At 36.8% G+C, this 17477-nt stretch overlaps 1 protein-coding gene across 2 annotated transcripts in view; it reads right to left on the bottom strand.

The window, feature by feature from the left end:
* GLCE (glucuronic acid epimerase) overlaps positions 1 to 17477 on the bottom strand; it is a 97013-nt gene that overhangs the window by 11357 nt on the left and 68179 nt on the right. For both annotated transcript variants that reach the window (XM_012451343.2, XM_012451344.3), the window contains one exon: positions 2060 to 2658. In XM_012451343.2, coding sequence (XP_012306766.2) covers positions 2060 to 2645 — 586 coding nt within the window. In that variant the 5' untranslated portion in view covers positions 2646 to 2658. The remainder of the gene's footprint in view (positions 1 to 2059; positions 2659 to 17477) is intronic.

The following is a 17477-nucleotide window of genomic DNA, read 5'->3' as shown; positions in this document are numbered from 1 at the left end:
AGGGGTCTTGTACATTATGTATATCATGGCATGCCCTTACCACAAATATTAGTTATTAAAATGTTCAATAAATATTCGATAAGGGGAAATAGTCATAGCATGTTAGGTAGAAAATATCCAAAATTGACCATACAGTATGATCTGCAGCAATAAAAAAGAATGAGATCATGTTCTTTGCAGTATTATGGATGGAGCTGGAGGCCATTATCCTTAGCAAACCAACGCAGGAATGGAAAACCAAATACTGCATGTTCTTGCTTCTAAGTGAGAGCTAAATGATGAGAACACATGGACACATAGAGGGGAACAACACACACTGGGCCTACTGATGGAGAGTAAGTGGCGAGCAAGGATCAGAAAACTAACTGATGGGGCCTAGGCTTAATACCTGGGTAACAAAATAATCTGTAAAACGAACCTCCATGACGCATGAGTTTACCTATATAACAAACTTGCACATGTACTCCTGAACTTAAAAGTTAAAATAAAATAAAATAAAAATATATTTCTGTAACAATAAAAAGATTAGAAAAAAAATCAAAATATTAATAATGGTTATGGGTACTTTTTACTTTTTTACTTTAGAATCTAGGCACCTATTACTTTTATGCATTAAAAAAATTGCTGAAAAAAAGGCTTGACTATGAATATCTTTGAAATCTCTATTACTCTCCTGAATCACTGTATAGCAAATATCATTACAATTATGCTAATACATATATCTAAGTACAAAGATCTCCAGAGAATATACAAAAATAATAATAATTATATTGAGGTGAAGAGTATAAGTGAATCTGCTTCTCTCTTCTAAACATTTGGTAAAGATACTGGCCAGGCACAGTGCCTCATGTCTGTAATTCCAGCACTTTAGGAGGGTAAGGCAGGAGGATTGCTTGAGTCCAGGAATTCGAGACAAGCCTGGACAACACAGTGAGACACTGTCTTTACAAAAAATAAATTAAAAAAAATTAGCCGTGCATGGTGGAGCATCCCTATGGTCCCAGCTACTTGGGAGGCTGAGATGGGAGGATCACTTGAGTCTGGGAGATCTAGACTGCAGTGAGCCATGACAGTGTCACTCCAGGCCTAGGTGACAGAGTGAGATTCTGTCTCAAAAAAAGAGAAAAATATATTATGAAAAATTTATATAAGTAGTAAAAACAAAAGAAAAAACTCCTGCATCAGAATATGTAAATTCCAACTTCCAATTTGATGAATAAATACACCATTAACTTCACAGACATGGGTGAGCTATAATCCTTTAGTCTGTGGCAGTCTGAAAACATCCACATGGTCACCAAGTAAGCACAAACTACTTTCCAGAGTAAAAAAACATATTTAGTTAAAAGCTAGTTTCAATACAGATTTTAAAATATTAAGACCTTAAATCACTTTATAACAAAATGAGGAAAATAAAACCCAAACCAAGAAATCTCAAAACATATTAAGCTTATTAAAGCCAAATTCAATTTGGCTTTCTGGTTTGAAAAGCAAATTCCAAAGCATATTAATTGTATCCACAAGGAACCCTTACTGCCCAGGTTTCAAAGACAATGAAAAGCAGTATGTGACAGATTATAGGAGTTCAGCATAAGTTCAGAGAAAAAGCATCTATGTATTGTCTTGTTTTGAAGACTTGTTTTGAAACCTCCTTCCAGAGATTATACCTGGCTAATTAGGTAACCAGATGCACTGGTACATTGATGGGTCCACTGGATGGTCTCTCTCCTTTTCCCATCTCTCATAGGATTCTAGCTATATATTTTAATGCAAAATTCTGAAGAGGCAGTGCTTTTACCTTACTGGTGAGAATTTTAGATTCTGAGTTAAGTTAATAAAATAATTCTATTTGCTCAGGTATGGTCTCATTGCAGCCCTTAAGTTATAGCATCTAAAAAGCTGCCCTAGGTTCAGACTTAACCTGTTCCTCCCTGCTAAATTAGAGGGATGAAAGATCTTTTGACAGTAAGCTATGTACTTGTTGTATAATTAACAACATTTTCTTATTCCTCAACACAATCATGCTTGAAAAATGCAAGTGAAGCAGACAGATACCAACCTTCAACCCCACTTATGCACTTGACTCTGTCTCGGACTTCCACATTGTAGCCTTCAAAAGACATAAACACACCATCGGGGTGATAGGGGGCTCTCTGTGCATAGACTTTGGAATAGCTATGAGAGAATTCAAACCGATCATAGCCATCATACTGAACCACCTTTCCATAAACATCAAAATATTTCTCAACCCAAGTGAAAGGAAGAAAGACTTCGGTCCCCTCTCGTCTCCCTTTAATTGTGTGTTCATCATTTATGAGACAGTCAATTTCTTCATATTTGAGCCCTAACACCTTACTTCCCACATTGCTATTGAAGCCCCCAACAACAGGGGGTGCTTTCTGCTGTTCCTGAGGGAATGCTTCCTCAGACTGTTGCTTGGCCACGTGGTTCGCATAGTTGTTACTCTCAGATGCTGCTGCCCTTTTTTCTAATCCATCCACTCTGAAGCCACTACTCAAATGCCGTGGAAACTGGATCGCTTTGTCGCTGGAACACTTATTCCACAAAAGTACTGTGACCAGAGTGAAGAGTGCGCAGATAATAATTAAAGTCTTATAGTTGACCCGAGCTGCCAAGCAACGCATATTCAGAGCATACCTATGGAGGCAAGAAGAAAAAAAGTCATGTAAAGATGTACTACTGACATTTCATAGGATAAAGGGTTTTTTTTGCTTTTTTTAATGTTGAGCAACTGTATTAGGACAGTTTTGGATCGAATTTAAAGTTGCCAACTCAAACTTTTCAGCACAAAGAAAAAGTGAGAGGTGCTTCCTCCTTTTGGTAAAATCCTTAGAATAAGTTTCTAAAGCAGAGATGTTCAAACTTTCTTAGTTTGTGGCTCCCTTGGTATCTCAGTAATTTTTCACAATGCCCCCTAGGCCAAAAGAAATAGCTAATACAGTTTGAGTATGCTGTACCCAAAATGCTGGGGACCAGAAGGGTTTTGGATTCTGGACTTTTTTCAGATTTGGGAATATCTGTATTACACTTAACAGTTCAGCACCCCAAATCTAAACTCTGATATGCTTCTCTGAGTATTTCCTTAGAACATCATGTTGATGCTCAAAAAGTTTTTGATTAAGCATTTTTTATTTTGGATTTCTGAACTTGGGATGCTCAACATGTAGTTTCATTTATTAGTTAGGGCCAAATAACTACTTATGTACAAGCATTTATGTCCTAACATCTTAGTAGCTATCTGAAAAAACACAGTAGACCTTTTCAAGGAAAATACCAACATCCATGTTGCTAAATCCAACAGTGAATTTTTAGTGCTCATCCTACTTGACCTCTTAAAGGCATAAAATAGTCAATGATTCTTTCCTTCTTGAAACATTTTCTTCACATGGTTTCTAGGGCATCATTCTCTCTTGGTTCTCCTATTATCTCACTGGCTGTTCTTCCTCAGTCGTCTTTGAGTCTTCCTTTTCATCTCCCTAATTCTTAAATGTACGAGTACCTTAGGGTCCCAGTCTTTTGACTTCTTTGTCTCCGTTCACTTTGATCTCACCCAACCTCATGCCTTTAAATATCAGGCTGACTATCCCCAAATTCTCTCACCAGGCCAGACCTTTCTTCAGAGCTGGATACATATATTCAGATACATATATCTTTGGAGATACATATATATATATATATAATATATATATATATATATCTCCAAATACATATATCTTTATTTGGAGGTCAAATAAATTTCTGACATAACATCCAAAACTTAACTCCCAATGTCTTCCTCAATCTGTTCCTCCCTTCCTACTGCTCAGGCTAAAAATCTTGATCCTTTCTTATTCCCTCAATATCCAATACATCAGGAAATTCTGTTGGCTCTATCTTCAAACTATACCCAGAATCCGACCTCTTTTAACCAACTACATTGTTACTACCATGTCAGAAACCACTGCCGTCTTTTACCTGGAACACAGCAGGGATATTCAAACTGGTCTCTCTCCTTCTACCCTTACCCTACTACTCCACCCTCAAGTCTATTCTCAACACAGCAGTGAGAATGATGCTCTTAAATTTAAGTCAGATCATGTCATTCCAGTCCTGATGGGAGGAAAATCTGATGCTGTCACTCCTTCTGGCCACATGGTATATCAGCTTGTTGTGATCACAATGCAAGTAGTCCTGGGTCACCTATTGCTGGGATGATTGGGAAACATGGGAAATTATGAATAGTTCTATGTATAATATAAGATACGTTTCAGCCTGCTGAGAGTAAAGGGAGTAGTTTCATTGCCGTTTGCTACAGTAGCTCTGTAATTCATTGTATGGTATGAATCAACAACTAATTTTATTGTTTTTAATCCCCCCTTCTCATTTTCTCCTCAATCCTTTTGGCATCAATGAGATATTTTTAAAAATCAAGTGCTAAATTTCTGTTTCTCAAGAAGTTGGTAGTGAATGTGTAATTCATTCATTTCTTTTACTTCCAAAGGAAGCAAACTTTGCACCCTTCTGTGTCCGAAAACAACTGTATTCTGCTCTTACCCTTGATTAATAGTTTGGCAGGATATTGAATCCATGGTTGCATATTATTTTCTTTCTAAATGTTGTAGGCAATACTTTACTGTCTTAAATCATTAAGAGTTATTAATAAGGGTTTTGATTTCAGTCTTTTGTTACTATGTGTGTGATTTCTTTCTGGGTCTTTGTTTATCCTAGGAATTCCGCAGTTTTGAGATATGTTACAGTGTCATGTTTGATTCCCTATTTCAGCACTTGGTGTGTCCCTGCAACCGAACTTGTTTAATGGATATAGTAGCTTCTTGGACCTCTGAATATATTAGATGACTTCTTCTTTTTTAAAAAAATTAAGTTCTTTCTGATTAGTTTTACTTTTTACACTGGCAATTTTCCTGGTTATTTAGACTTTCATGCCATTAGTTTTTTCCACCATGCCTCATGATCTTTGGTTACTCATTCACATTTAAGAGAGAATGACTCATTAGCCAACATAGATTTCCTGTGTTATTTTGAAGATAGTCTGATTTTGGCTATATTATTTCCCTGGAGGGGATAAAAAGAGGGAGCTCTGTGTGGGTTGGACATAAGCTGACTGGCAGTGTTCCTACAGGGTGAGTGGGTGGGTAGCCAGCAGACCTTTCAAATACCAGAAAAAAAGATGGTGTTTTCTCTTTTGTTACATGAACATAGCACTCACTTTAGAAGCCTTATCTTTCTCATGCTCTCTAAAGAAAATCTGCCTAGTGTTTGCCTGGGATTCTTGCCAGCTATCTGTATCCAAGTGCAGGGGTGAGAGAGGTATGAGGAGGGAAGGAAAGGGTATAGTTGGGCCTACTGGTACTCAAATAGAGATCCTGAAATCTGTTCAACTATCATCTTTGGATAGTCCTTCTATTTACTGTTACTGGTTTCTTCATTTCTCATTTTTAGACATTTTATTTTGGTGGGGCATCAGAAGGGAAAGGAGGTGAATACAGATTTCAAGAGCTGGAAACCTAGTAATACATTTTTAACCCTATTAACTGAGAATAATTCATTTCATCATCTGCATTATTACTATGAGAAAATGTGTTGAATGCTAAAAAAATCAAAGCGTGTAACAAGCAAAACTTTAGAAGTCATATAAATTGAGGATTTCCTTATATTGTAGTGGGGGTAAACTGATAACACTAAATGGTGTTTATTTTTTTTTAAATCCTTCATTAAAAACACTTATATGTCAACAGCTGAGTAATCTGTCAGCTATGCCTAACATTTTAACCAATTAAAATAGAAACAGAAAGCTTTTTATCCTATCTTTGAGAAGCATCCTTCCTCCACTACTCGAATGACAGTAACCTTGCTTATGGAGCAAGGCTGCTGATACAGTTTGGATATTTGTCCCCACCCAAATCTCATGTTGAAATGTAATCCCCAGTGTTGGAAGTGAGATCTGGTGGGAGGTGTTTGGATCATCGGGGGTGCATCCTTCTTGACTGCCTTAGTGCCATCCCTTTGGTGATGAATGAGTTCGCATGAGATCTGGTTGTTTAAAAGTATGTGGTACCTTGCTTATACTTCCTCGGCTCCTGCCCTGGCCATGTGACCTGCCTGCTCTTGCTTTGCCTTTTGTCATGAGTAAAAGTTCTGTGAGGCCTCCCCAGAAGCTGAGCAGATGCTGGCACCATGCTTGTATAGCCTGCAGAACTGTGAGCCAATAAAAGCTTTTTTTTAAAAAAAAAAATTACCCAGTCTCAGGCATTCCTTTATAGCAATGCAAGAACAGACTAACACAGCTACCAATATGACAAACCACATGATGGGAAAGTAAAGAAAAATCAAATTTAGAAACTTTCAATAATCCTTATGTCCAGGTTTTATTGTCTGATGCCATTCGTTACTAAAGACACTCAGGGCTTCTTAAAGAAATGAGTAAGCCCAGGACTACAGATGGGACACATTGCCACACCAGAAAACAAATTTTCTTTTCTTTTTTTTTATTGCATTTTAGGTTTTGGGGTACATGTGAAGAACATGTAAGATTGTTGCATAGGTGCATACGTGGCAGTGTGATTTGCTGCCTTCCTCCCCTTCACTTATATGTGGCATTTCTCCCCATGCTATCTCTCCCCAACTCCCCACCCCGCGCTGTCCCTCCCCTATATCCCCCCCAGCAGACCCCAGTGTGTAGTGCTCCCCTCCCTGTGTCCATGTGTTCTCATTGTTCAACACCTACCTATCAGTGAGAACATGCAGTGTTTGATTTTGTGTTCTTGTGTCAGTTTGCTGAGAATGATGGTTTCCAGGTTCATCCATGTCCCTACAAAGGACGTGAACTCATCGTTTTTGATGGCTGCATAATATTCCATGGTGTATATGTGCCACATTTTCCCTGTCCAGTCTATCATCAGTGGGCATTTGGGTTGGTTCCAGGTCTTTGCTATTGTAAACAGTGCTGCAATGAACTTTCATGTGCATGTGTCCTTATAGTAGAACGATTTATAATCCTTTGGATATATACCCAGTAATGGGATTGCTGGGTCAAATGGAATTTCTATTTCTAGGTCCTTGAGGAATCGCCACACTGTCTTCCACAATGATTGAACTAATTTACACTCCCACCAACAGTGTAAAAGTGTTCCTATTTCTCTACATGCTCTCCAGCATCTGTTGTCTCCAGATTTTTTAATGATTGCCATTCTAACTGGCGTGAGATGGTATCTCAATGTAGTTTTGATTGGCATTTCTCTAATGACCAGTGATGATGAGCATTTTTTCATATGTTTGTTGGCCTCATGTATGTCTTTTTTTGTAAAGTATTTGTTCATGTCCTTTGCCCACTTTTGAATGGGCTTGTTTTTTTCTTGTAAATCTGTTTTAGTTCTCTGTAAATTCTGGGTATCAGCCCTTTGTCAGATGGGTAAGCTGCAAAAATTTTTTTCCATTCTGTTGGTTGCCGATTCACTCTAATGACTGTTTCTTTTGCCGTGCAAAAGCTGTGGAGTTTGATTAGGTCCCATTTGCCTATTAACTCCAGATGGATTAAAGACTTAAACATAAGACCTAACACCATAAAAACCATAGAAGAAAATCTAGGCAAAACCATTCAGGACATAGGCATAGGCAAGGACTTCATGACCAAAACACCAAAAGCATTGGTAACGAAAACAAATTTTCAATTACCAATGAGATCAAAATCTAGGGTATCAAAAAGCAAACTGAAACACACTGAAGCAATACAAATCTATGAATCTACAATAATATTTAAAAAGGAGAAATCCAACAAAAAATTTATATAATCTGAGCTGATGAAAATTGGCAACTGAGTGAAAAAAAATTATTTACTTGTCTTTGCAGGAGTAACTATATTTCAGAACAAAGCAATAACCCTAGTCAATAAAGTACTCTATTTGACAAAAGGCTATCTAATAATAAGAAGTAAAATTTTTAAAAATCAGAAAATTAGCATTATGTAATTCCTCATGAAATTATAGATCCAGGCAAGTGCTAAATGCAGGTATGTGTTTGCCATGACCTAGAGATTCATACTGTGCAAAGTAACACCAAATACATTATTTTCTAGTTGAAAGAAGAAAAAGATTAAACTTGCCAGGGAAAGGATCAGAGAGTCATATCCTAATTCAGTGGTCAACTTCAGTCTCCTTAACTGTGACCCATCCAGAAGCTGTCTCCTGATAAGTCATAATAAGAAATACATCACTTATCATATATTCCAGCCCAAAGTGTTTCACTTGGATCTCTCAGGACTTAAAATTTAATCTCTGGCTAACAGGAAATACAAAGGATAGAGGAACAAGTTAAAGGAGGAAGCAATCAGACACATCTGGAAGGTAAGACATTCTGTAGAACAGGTGGTCCTGTCTTCTCAATTCAATTAGTGATATGAAAAGAAAAAAGAGAGGGCTGGGTTTTTTTTTTGTTTTTTTTTTTTGAAGAGACTTAGGTACATAATAACCAGATGTGAAACTTGGTCCTAGGCTGAGAAATTCAACAATGGACTTGATAAAATGGAAAGATATTGAAATGAAGATTGTTAACTGAAAAAAATAATTACAAATAGCACATTTAGTATAATCTTGTTTTAAGTAAACAATGTATATGTACATCTTTATTTTCTAATTTTCCATGATTGTGCTTACTTTTTTTTTTTTAACTATAAAAAATGGCATGTGCCTGCAGTCCCAGCTACTTGGGACTGGGGTAGGAGGATCACTAGCGCCCAGGAGTTCTGGGCTACAGGGTGCTATGCCGATCAGGTGTCCACATTAAGTCTGGCATCATCCCTGATGATCTCCCAGGAGTAGAGGACCACCAAGTTGCCTAAGGAGGGGTGAACCAGCACAGGCTGGAAATGGAGTAGGTCAAAACTCTCATGATGATCAGTAGTGGGATTGCACCTGTCAATAGTCACTGTATTCCAGCCTGGGCAACATAGCAAGATTCCATCTGTTAAAAAAAATGAAAAACTAAAAAGGGAAAGGTCAAATTTGTTAAAATACTGAAAGAAAATAATATAAGTTAAAAATTTGTAGAAAGACTTAGCTTTCAAATGAGCACTGGCTTTTTTCAGGGGATGGGCATGATTAGGGAGATGGAAGGAGGATGAAGAGAAGGAAATCTCTTGAGTGTGGACATATAGTATTAACTAAAAAATAGGCTTATCTAAAAGAAACTTGGTAATTTCATTATAATGTTGGCAAATTATAAAAAACTGACCACAGGCATCAAAATTTTAAGAAGTAGATTGCACTGACATTCTGCTAGATATAAGTGATGGTAACCTTGAGTGGTGAGAAGCTTCCTACTTATTTTGAAGCTTTTGCCACATCCACAAAATAGATTGATGTTTCAGGTAAAACAAACAAATGAAAAACTCATAAATAAAATAAAAAATCTTGAAACCTCACCTACTGCTGACCCTAAAGATTTATTTCATTAGAAATAGAATCCAATAAAAATAAGGTCTTATAATGCTAGAGATCTAAAACAGAAAATATCATGCAGTAAGCTTCATAAAGAAACTGGAATAATTTCTTTGTAGAAATAGTTAAAAATTAGGAAAAGTAAAATATAACTTTTAGGGGTTTTTTGGGAAAGCAAATTGTTCTATTCTAAAGCAATTTGCAATTCAAAGACCTTTTCTGTGATACTTTACTTTTCAGATTTATTTTCCTAATTACTTCAAGTAACTATTAGAGTAATTCACTAAATATCAGGAACTATGGATACCATCATGAGCTTTCAAAATATGAAGGTTGTATTTCGGTAAAGAACAACCTTTCAACAGGTTTGGTTTTAAAAATAATTCACGTACATTGTTACTGGCTTTTTTTCCTCTAAATAATGTAGGCCAAGGTTTCCCTGCTTATTATTTCTCTTATTTACTTAGATATCTAACTATTTATGTTTCCTATAATTCCTTCATTGAGAAGAATGCTTACTCTGACAAAAAAGTAATTTCTTGATACTGAGTAAGTAGAAGAAATAGTAGGTATTCAACAAATAATCAAACTCACTGACTGGTTCAATCAATATTTGTTCAGCAGCTACTATGTGGCAGGTAAGGCATTATCCGTGTCCCTAAAGGACAGATTAGCAGACATAGAAAATAATAATGCTATGATTTAAGAACTGTAAAAAAAAGTTATGTAGATTATTCTATAAAACACCTTACCCTTTTAAGGTGTTAAGAAAAGCTTCCCGATAGAATGAACTGATGATTGACAGCTAAGTATGCTCCTACGTCAGGGTATTTGCACTTGTCATTCCCACTGCCTAGCACTCTATTTCCCCAGATATCCATTTGGTTGGCTCTCTCACTTCATTCAGGTCACTGCTTAAATGCCAATGTATTAGAAAGGGCTTCCCTGGCCACCTTATCTAAAATACCAGTTCTCACCCCATCATTCTCTAGGTCCTTACTCAGTTTTATTTTTCTTCATAGCATTTAACACCATTTGACATATTACACATTTACATTATTCATCCCCAATCCACTAGAATGTAAGTTCCATGAGGGCTGGGGTTTTGCTTCTCCTGGTCACTGTTTTATCCCCAATACTTAGAAGTGTGCCTAGCTTGGCTCATAACTGTAATTCCAGCACTCTGGGAGGCCAAGGCAGGAGGATCACTGGCTGTGGTGGTGTACATCTGTTGTCCCAGCTACTCGAGAGGCTGAGGCAGGAAATCCCTTGAACCCAATAGGCAGAGGTTGCAGTGAGCTCAGATCGCCATTGTACTCCAGCCTGAGCAACAGAGTGAGACTCCATCTCAAAAAAAAAGTTTGCCTAGCTCTCAGTAGACATTCATTAAAGGTTTGTTGAATAAATGAACATTGTTAAATATTCTTTCCTCTCTGTTGCTTCCTCCTTTCCTTCCTTCCTTTCTTGAAAGCAAGCAAGCAAGCAAGCAAGCAAGCAAGCAAGCAAGCAAGCAAGCAAGCAAGCAAGCACTTGGCCTATATAATTTAAAAAAAAAACAGACAGACATTTCAACAAGATGGCTTTGTTTTCTTTCCAATATTTGGGTATTCAGAAATCGTAATCCAAATAAAAATGAACATAACTGACATAACAGAATATGGATTGTGATGCTGTATATTGGCCAACTTTAAAACACATTTACAATTTAATTACTGCTGTTAGTAATGTTCCATCTGTTTACTGCTTAATAGACCAAGATTTAAATTATACAGTCAAATGGTTAAATATCCAGGGATAAATGTAACTCAAAGGAGAATTCCCTAATATGTTTGGTTGTTAGGACCCTTCCAGTAATATGAAAAAGTAGAATTCTATGGCAGCTACTCATAATAGTAAGACAAAACAGGAAGGAAATTTTGCTAGTCCATTTTACTTTTTTAATTACAAAATTAAAATGATCTCTGATACAAGTGCTCATAATACTTCAAATAAGATTGTATTTCTAGGGAAAAAAATCCCACAAAAACTGAGTAGGGGGTATATATGGACATGCTTTGTGTTACTGAATTCTCATAGTATTTCTGGTATTTTCTCATATCTGTTATGGTGATCTGTGATCAGTAATCTTTGATGTTGCTATTGTAACTGTTTTGGGGTACTATGAACTGCACTCACATAAGATTGCAAACTTTATTGACAAATGTGTGTGTTCTGACTGCTGTAATGACCAGCTGTTTCCTGTTTCTCATCTTCTCCTTGGATCTTGCTATTTTCTGAGATAAAAACAATATGAACATTAGGCCAATTAATAACTCTACAGTGACCGGTAAGTATTCAAGTGAAAGGAAGAGCCACGTGTCTCTCACTTAAAAAAAAACAAAACAAAATAAAACAAAAAAACCTTGAAATGATTAAGCTTAGTGAGGAGGGCATATCTAAAGCCAAAATAGGCTAAAAGCTTGGCCTCTTGTGCCAAACAGCCAAGTTGTGACAGCAATAGAAAAGTTCTTGAAGGAAGTTAAAGTTGCTACTCCAGTGAACACATAAATGATAAGAAAGTGAAGCAGCCTGATGGCTGATATGGAGAAAATCTTGGCGATCTTAAAGTCAAACCAGCCACAATATTCCCTTAAGCCAAAGCCTAATAATCCACAGCAAAGCCTTAACCCTCTTCAATTTTATGAAGGCTGAGAGAGATGAGGAAGCCACAGAAGAAAAGTTGGAAGCTAGCAGAGGCTGATTTATCAGGTACAAGGTTAAGAATCAAGTGCTGATGTAGAAGCTGCAGTAAGTTACTCAGAAGCTCTAGCTAAGATAATTGATGAAAGCAGCTACACTAAACAGATTTTCAATGCAGACAAAGCAGTCTTCTATTAGAAGAAGATGCCATCTAGGACTTCCATAGCTAGAGAGAAGTCAATGCCTGGCTTCAAAGCACCAGTTGACTCTTGTTAGGTGCTAGTGCAACTGGGGACTTTAAGTTGAAGCCAATACTCCTTTATAATTCTGAAAATACTAGAGCCCTTAAGAATTATGTTAAATCTACTCCGCCTGCACTCTATAAATGGAAGAACAAAGCCTGGATGACAGCACATCTGTTTACGGCATGGTTTACTGAATTTTTGAAGCTCACTATTGAGACCTACTGCTCAGAAAACAGAGTCTTTTCAAAATATTACTGTCCATTGATGATGTACCTGGTCACCTAAGAGCTCTGATGGAGACGTACAAGGAGATTAATGCTGTATCCATGCTTGCTAACACAACATCCATTCTGCAGTCTATAGATTAAAAAGCAATTTGACTTTCACATTTTTTTTTTTTTTTGAGATGGAGTCTTGCTCTATTGCCCAGGCTAGAGTACGGTGGTACTATCTTGGCTCACTGCAATCTCCATCTCTCAGGTTCAAGCGATTCTTCTGCCTCAGCCTCCTGAGCAGCTGGGATTATAGGGATGCACCACCACACCCAGCTAATTTTTGTATTTTTAGTAGAAACAGGGTTTTACCTTGTTGGCCAGGCTGGTCTTGAACTCCTGACCTCATGATCTGCCCATCTCGCCCTCCCAAAGTGCTGGGATTATAGGCATCACCACGCCCAGCAAACTTTCAACTCTTAGTATTTAAGAAATACATTTTGTAAAGCGATTCTTGTGCCTCCGCCTCCTGAGTATCTGAGATTACAGGTGCCTGCTACCATCCCTGACTAATTTTTGTATTTTTAGTAGAGATAGGGTTTCCCCATGTTGGCCAGACTGGTCTTGAAATCCGGACCTCAAGTGATCCACCCGCCTTGGCCTGCCAAAGTGCTGGGATTACAGGTGTGAGCTACTGCACCTGGCCAGGTCTGTATATTTTTTAGACATAATGCTATTCTATACTTAACAGACTACAGTATAGAATAAACATAACTTTTATATGCACTAGGAAACCAAAAAATGTGTATGAGTTACTTTATTGTTATATTCCCATTATGGTGATCTTGACAACCTCCTATATCTCCAATGTATTCCTATAGTAAATTATATTATTTGAATTTCAGAGATGAAAAGACTAAGGCATAAGAAAAAGACTTACTAAAGGAAAAGGACAGGAACAAAGCCAAGATGAGAACTTGAATCTGACAAAAAAATTTTGTGCATTCCCTACTTACAGATGATGAAACTGAGGCGTTGTGATGTTAAGTAATTTACCTGAAGCCACATGATTATTTGATGGTTCACATAACTAGTATTAGGAATGGTATTTTAACTCTAGTTTTTTAGTCTGACTCCAAAACCTGCGCTCTGATATGTCACAGGGTATCTTAGGAGAGATACATAAATATTATATTTCAGAAGCTGAATACTCCCCTTCCACAGAAGATTTTAACTTATAACAAGTTACTAGATTATGAACTGAATTCAGACATTCACAGGTCTTGTTTTGGCTATAGTTTAATTTTACCTTAAATCAACAGTTCACACAGGTACATACAATTTTAGGAAAAGTTATCTAATTGTTCTAAAAACGTATTAGCATTTCTGAATGAAGCCACTGAAATTTCTGAATTTTCTTGAAATCTAACAGTATAATTACATGAATTACATGCCATATTAATATTAGAAAAGGACAGAAATGAGAGTCATGATTGTGTATGTTATGTATATATATATTCTAACAAAGCTACCTGGTCCCCAGGTGGATTAGAATAATCAACCTCTTGAAAACAGGATCCTCAGTGGCCCCATAAATCCAGTAATAGCTTACATATGCATTATAATGCCTTATTTCTGTTAATAATTATTGTGATGCTATGGTACAGCTCATTGAAGCAAAACTTTCCCCATGTTAATCTGAGGTTTTGAAAATGTATTGGTGTCCTAAAAGCCCCAAGGTGGCAGTATATATAAGAGTAACTAACATTAGTACAAGAAATTAGGATGTAAAAAAGACAAATCTAAAGAGAAATCTATTTTTTTGGCTGGGCACAGAGGCTCACAACTGTCATCCCAGCACTTTGGGAGACCAAAGTGGGAGGATGGCTTGAAGCCAGGAGTTCAAGACCAACCTGGGTGACATAAGACTCTGTCTCTTTAAAAGAAAAAAAATTATTTTATTCTATAACTGTCTTTTTATTAGCCATAGCAAAAAAATAAAAGAAGTCAAGGGGAATAAAAGACTTTAACTTTTTTTTCTACTTAGTTTAATTTCTGGCAAGAACATATAATCTTGAATACAGAGTGTAATTACCCTTAGAATGAAAATCACCACTGACATCAAAGGTCAAATTTACTTGCTCGGGTGCCTCAATACAAATCGGTTTTTTTTTGTTTTTGTTTTTGAGATGGGCAGGGAGGGTCTCACTATGTTGCCAGGCTGGTCTTGAACTTCTGGGCTCAAGTGATCCTCCCATCTTGGCCTCCCAAAGTGCCAGGATTACAGATGTAAGCCACTGAGCCCAGCCAATAAATTGGCTTTGAAGCTGTGAAAGAAAAAAGCAAAACAAAAATAAAAAATTTCAACACTATAGAGATAAAGGTGAACCATCTAAGGAAAGCTAATTGTATTAGCCTTTAAAGATAATGTATAAATAAAAATGCAAAACAGAACTGAGAAGTTGGGGGAAGACATATTCGTGGTTATTGTGCTTTACTTATAAGGAGACCTGAGGCCACCTGGTGGCTTCTATTAGCTCAGGGTGTGGAAATTCATATTCTAAGCCTACTGGGTCTTCTACTTGACATACTTTTGTAAGAAAATCTTCCTCTTACCCCTAACAGGACACCAAAGCAATTCCAGTTTTATTTCTTTCTTGTTTTTTGAGACAAGGTCTCTCACTCTGTCACCCAGGCTGGAGTGCAGTGCCATGTTCATAGCTCACTGTAGCTTCAATCTCTCAGGCTCAAGTGATCCTCCTGCCTTAGCTTCCTGAGTAGCTGGCACTATAGATGCACAGCACCATGCTTAGATAATTTTTATTTTCATTTTCAGTAGAGACGAAGTCTCAATGTTTCCCAGACTGGTCTTGAACTCCTGAACTCAAGCAATGCCCTGTGCCTCGGCTTCCCAAATGCTGGATTACAGGCATGAGCTACCACACCCATCTCCAGTTTTCTTAACTTCAGCCACCATAAACTAGGCAGAAAGAATAATATGGTGAATTTAAAAAATAATGTTAAGAACTACATATGTTGACTGGTTCCAGACCAACCAACTTTTCATACTACTAGAAGGAAAGCTGTATCAAAGGACTAAATTGATGAAATAGAGAAAGAAAATCCTAATAAATTCCTACAACAGTTAATGGCAATGAGCTAATAAATGGACTAAATTCAATGAATGAAGCATTTTACTTAGTATTACTATATATCTATAGTACATAGATATATAGATATACAGCTTAGCCTCAGATCTGATACTGAGGAAAATACAAAACATATACAGTACAATTTCTACTCTCAAATAACTTAGAACCTTGAAGATACAAGACTTGAATATATAGAAAGCAGCTGAAAACAAACCCACATTGAAAAGGTGGTAAAATAAAAAAAAATAAAATAAATACAGTAACTGAATTTGAAAATCAAATAAAAAGTAGTATGGCAGATAGTTTAGTCAGGAAAGGGAAAGATGCTAGAAAGAGCTATATGGGTAGAGCACTTTACTGAAGTCCAACACAGATGGTATATAATGGTCTCCAAGAGAATATTAACAACCATTAAGTGAGGCCCTTTTCAAACACAGGATAATGAATTCACAGCTATGGATTTCCTTATCTACACTGCAAAGTACTTTCGTACTCTTCTCTTCATTTAATTTCTGTAACAATCCAATGAAATGGTCAGGAAAGTGCGTGCTATTTTACAACAGAAAATACTGACGTTCAGTGATAAGGTGGCACGAAGAATAGAATTTAGGTCTTTTGGTTCTAAGCTTTATCATATCAGTGATTTCCAAATCCAGATAATTAAGTCTCATCTGGGTTGAGAAAAGATGTTTCAAAGTCTTCACAAGTGATTCTAATGATTAATTTGGTTTTGAGAACCAATATAACTGGTTCTGAAATTTCACTGTGCATCAGAATTACCTAGAAGGCTTGTTCAAACATAGATTGCTGTTCCCAAACTCCATAGTTTCTGATTTACGAAATCTAGGTAGAGACCTAAGAACCTGCTTTTTCTACCAAGTTCCAGTAAAACCTATGCTCCTGGTCAGGGGATCACACTTTTGAGAATCACTGTAATATACCATATGCATTAAGTAGGTACTATGTTCAAGTGGAAACATATATGCTGCCCAAATTCAGAACTATCTTGGGCAATTCTGAAAATTAAGGTCATTAGCATATTGATTCTTGCAGAATAATTAATTTATGCTCCAGTGAGAATGACTTTAGTTAGCTCTTGAATCAATTTACAAGGCAGTGATTTAGGAGTTAGTTAAACCCTAAAGTCATGCTTGGAAAAAATTTGTTCTAAGTTTTGGCTTTTGCCTGTATGTTGAAGAATGTCTCAGTTAGCTACAGTATGTTTAGAAATAATTCTTTTGGAAGGGTAGGTGGGTGGTATATATATATTGAAGTCTTGCAGAATTGAAAATATGTGTTGGTTCTTCATCAAACAACTTGTCTGAATCAAGAATTTTGGGGTCCAAATTGCCTACCGAACTCTGTATACACTGCTCAACTGTTTAATGGTAAGAACAAGCCGATGTTTCATTGTTAAGAATAAGCCGATGTTTCATCATAAGAACAATCAATCTAGAGCTAGTCCACATTTTCTCCCCTTGTGAACAACTTGTATGTTTTCTTGTTTTTCTGCCTTCCTGGATGACTGATGATGATGATGATGACAATGATGATTTTAACAAGGGAAAGTACGAAGTTTCACCAGAACAGATTTAGTCATTAGGCTGTTTTCATTCATTTTTCCTAGTGTTTGGCAACAAGCCTGTTTGAATTGCAGGCTCAGGACATCCTTCATCTCAGAAACGTTTTTATCCCGTAGTGTGTTCAGTAATTGTTGAATTTATTCTGGTCTCTTCC

This window comes from Aotus nancymaae, unplaced genomic scaffold (assembly GCF_030222135.1).
Source record: "Aotus nancymaae isolate 86718 unplaced genomic scaffold, 86718_ANA_hifiasm-v0.15.2.pri h1tg000003l, whole genome shotgun sequence".
Taxonomy (NCBI): domain Eukaryota; kingdom Metazoa; phylum Chordata; class Mammalia; order Primates; family Aotidae; genus Aotus; species Aotus nancymaae.
This window is presented reverse-complemented; position numbering and strand designations above follow the sequence as displayed.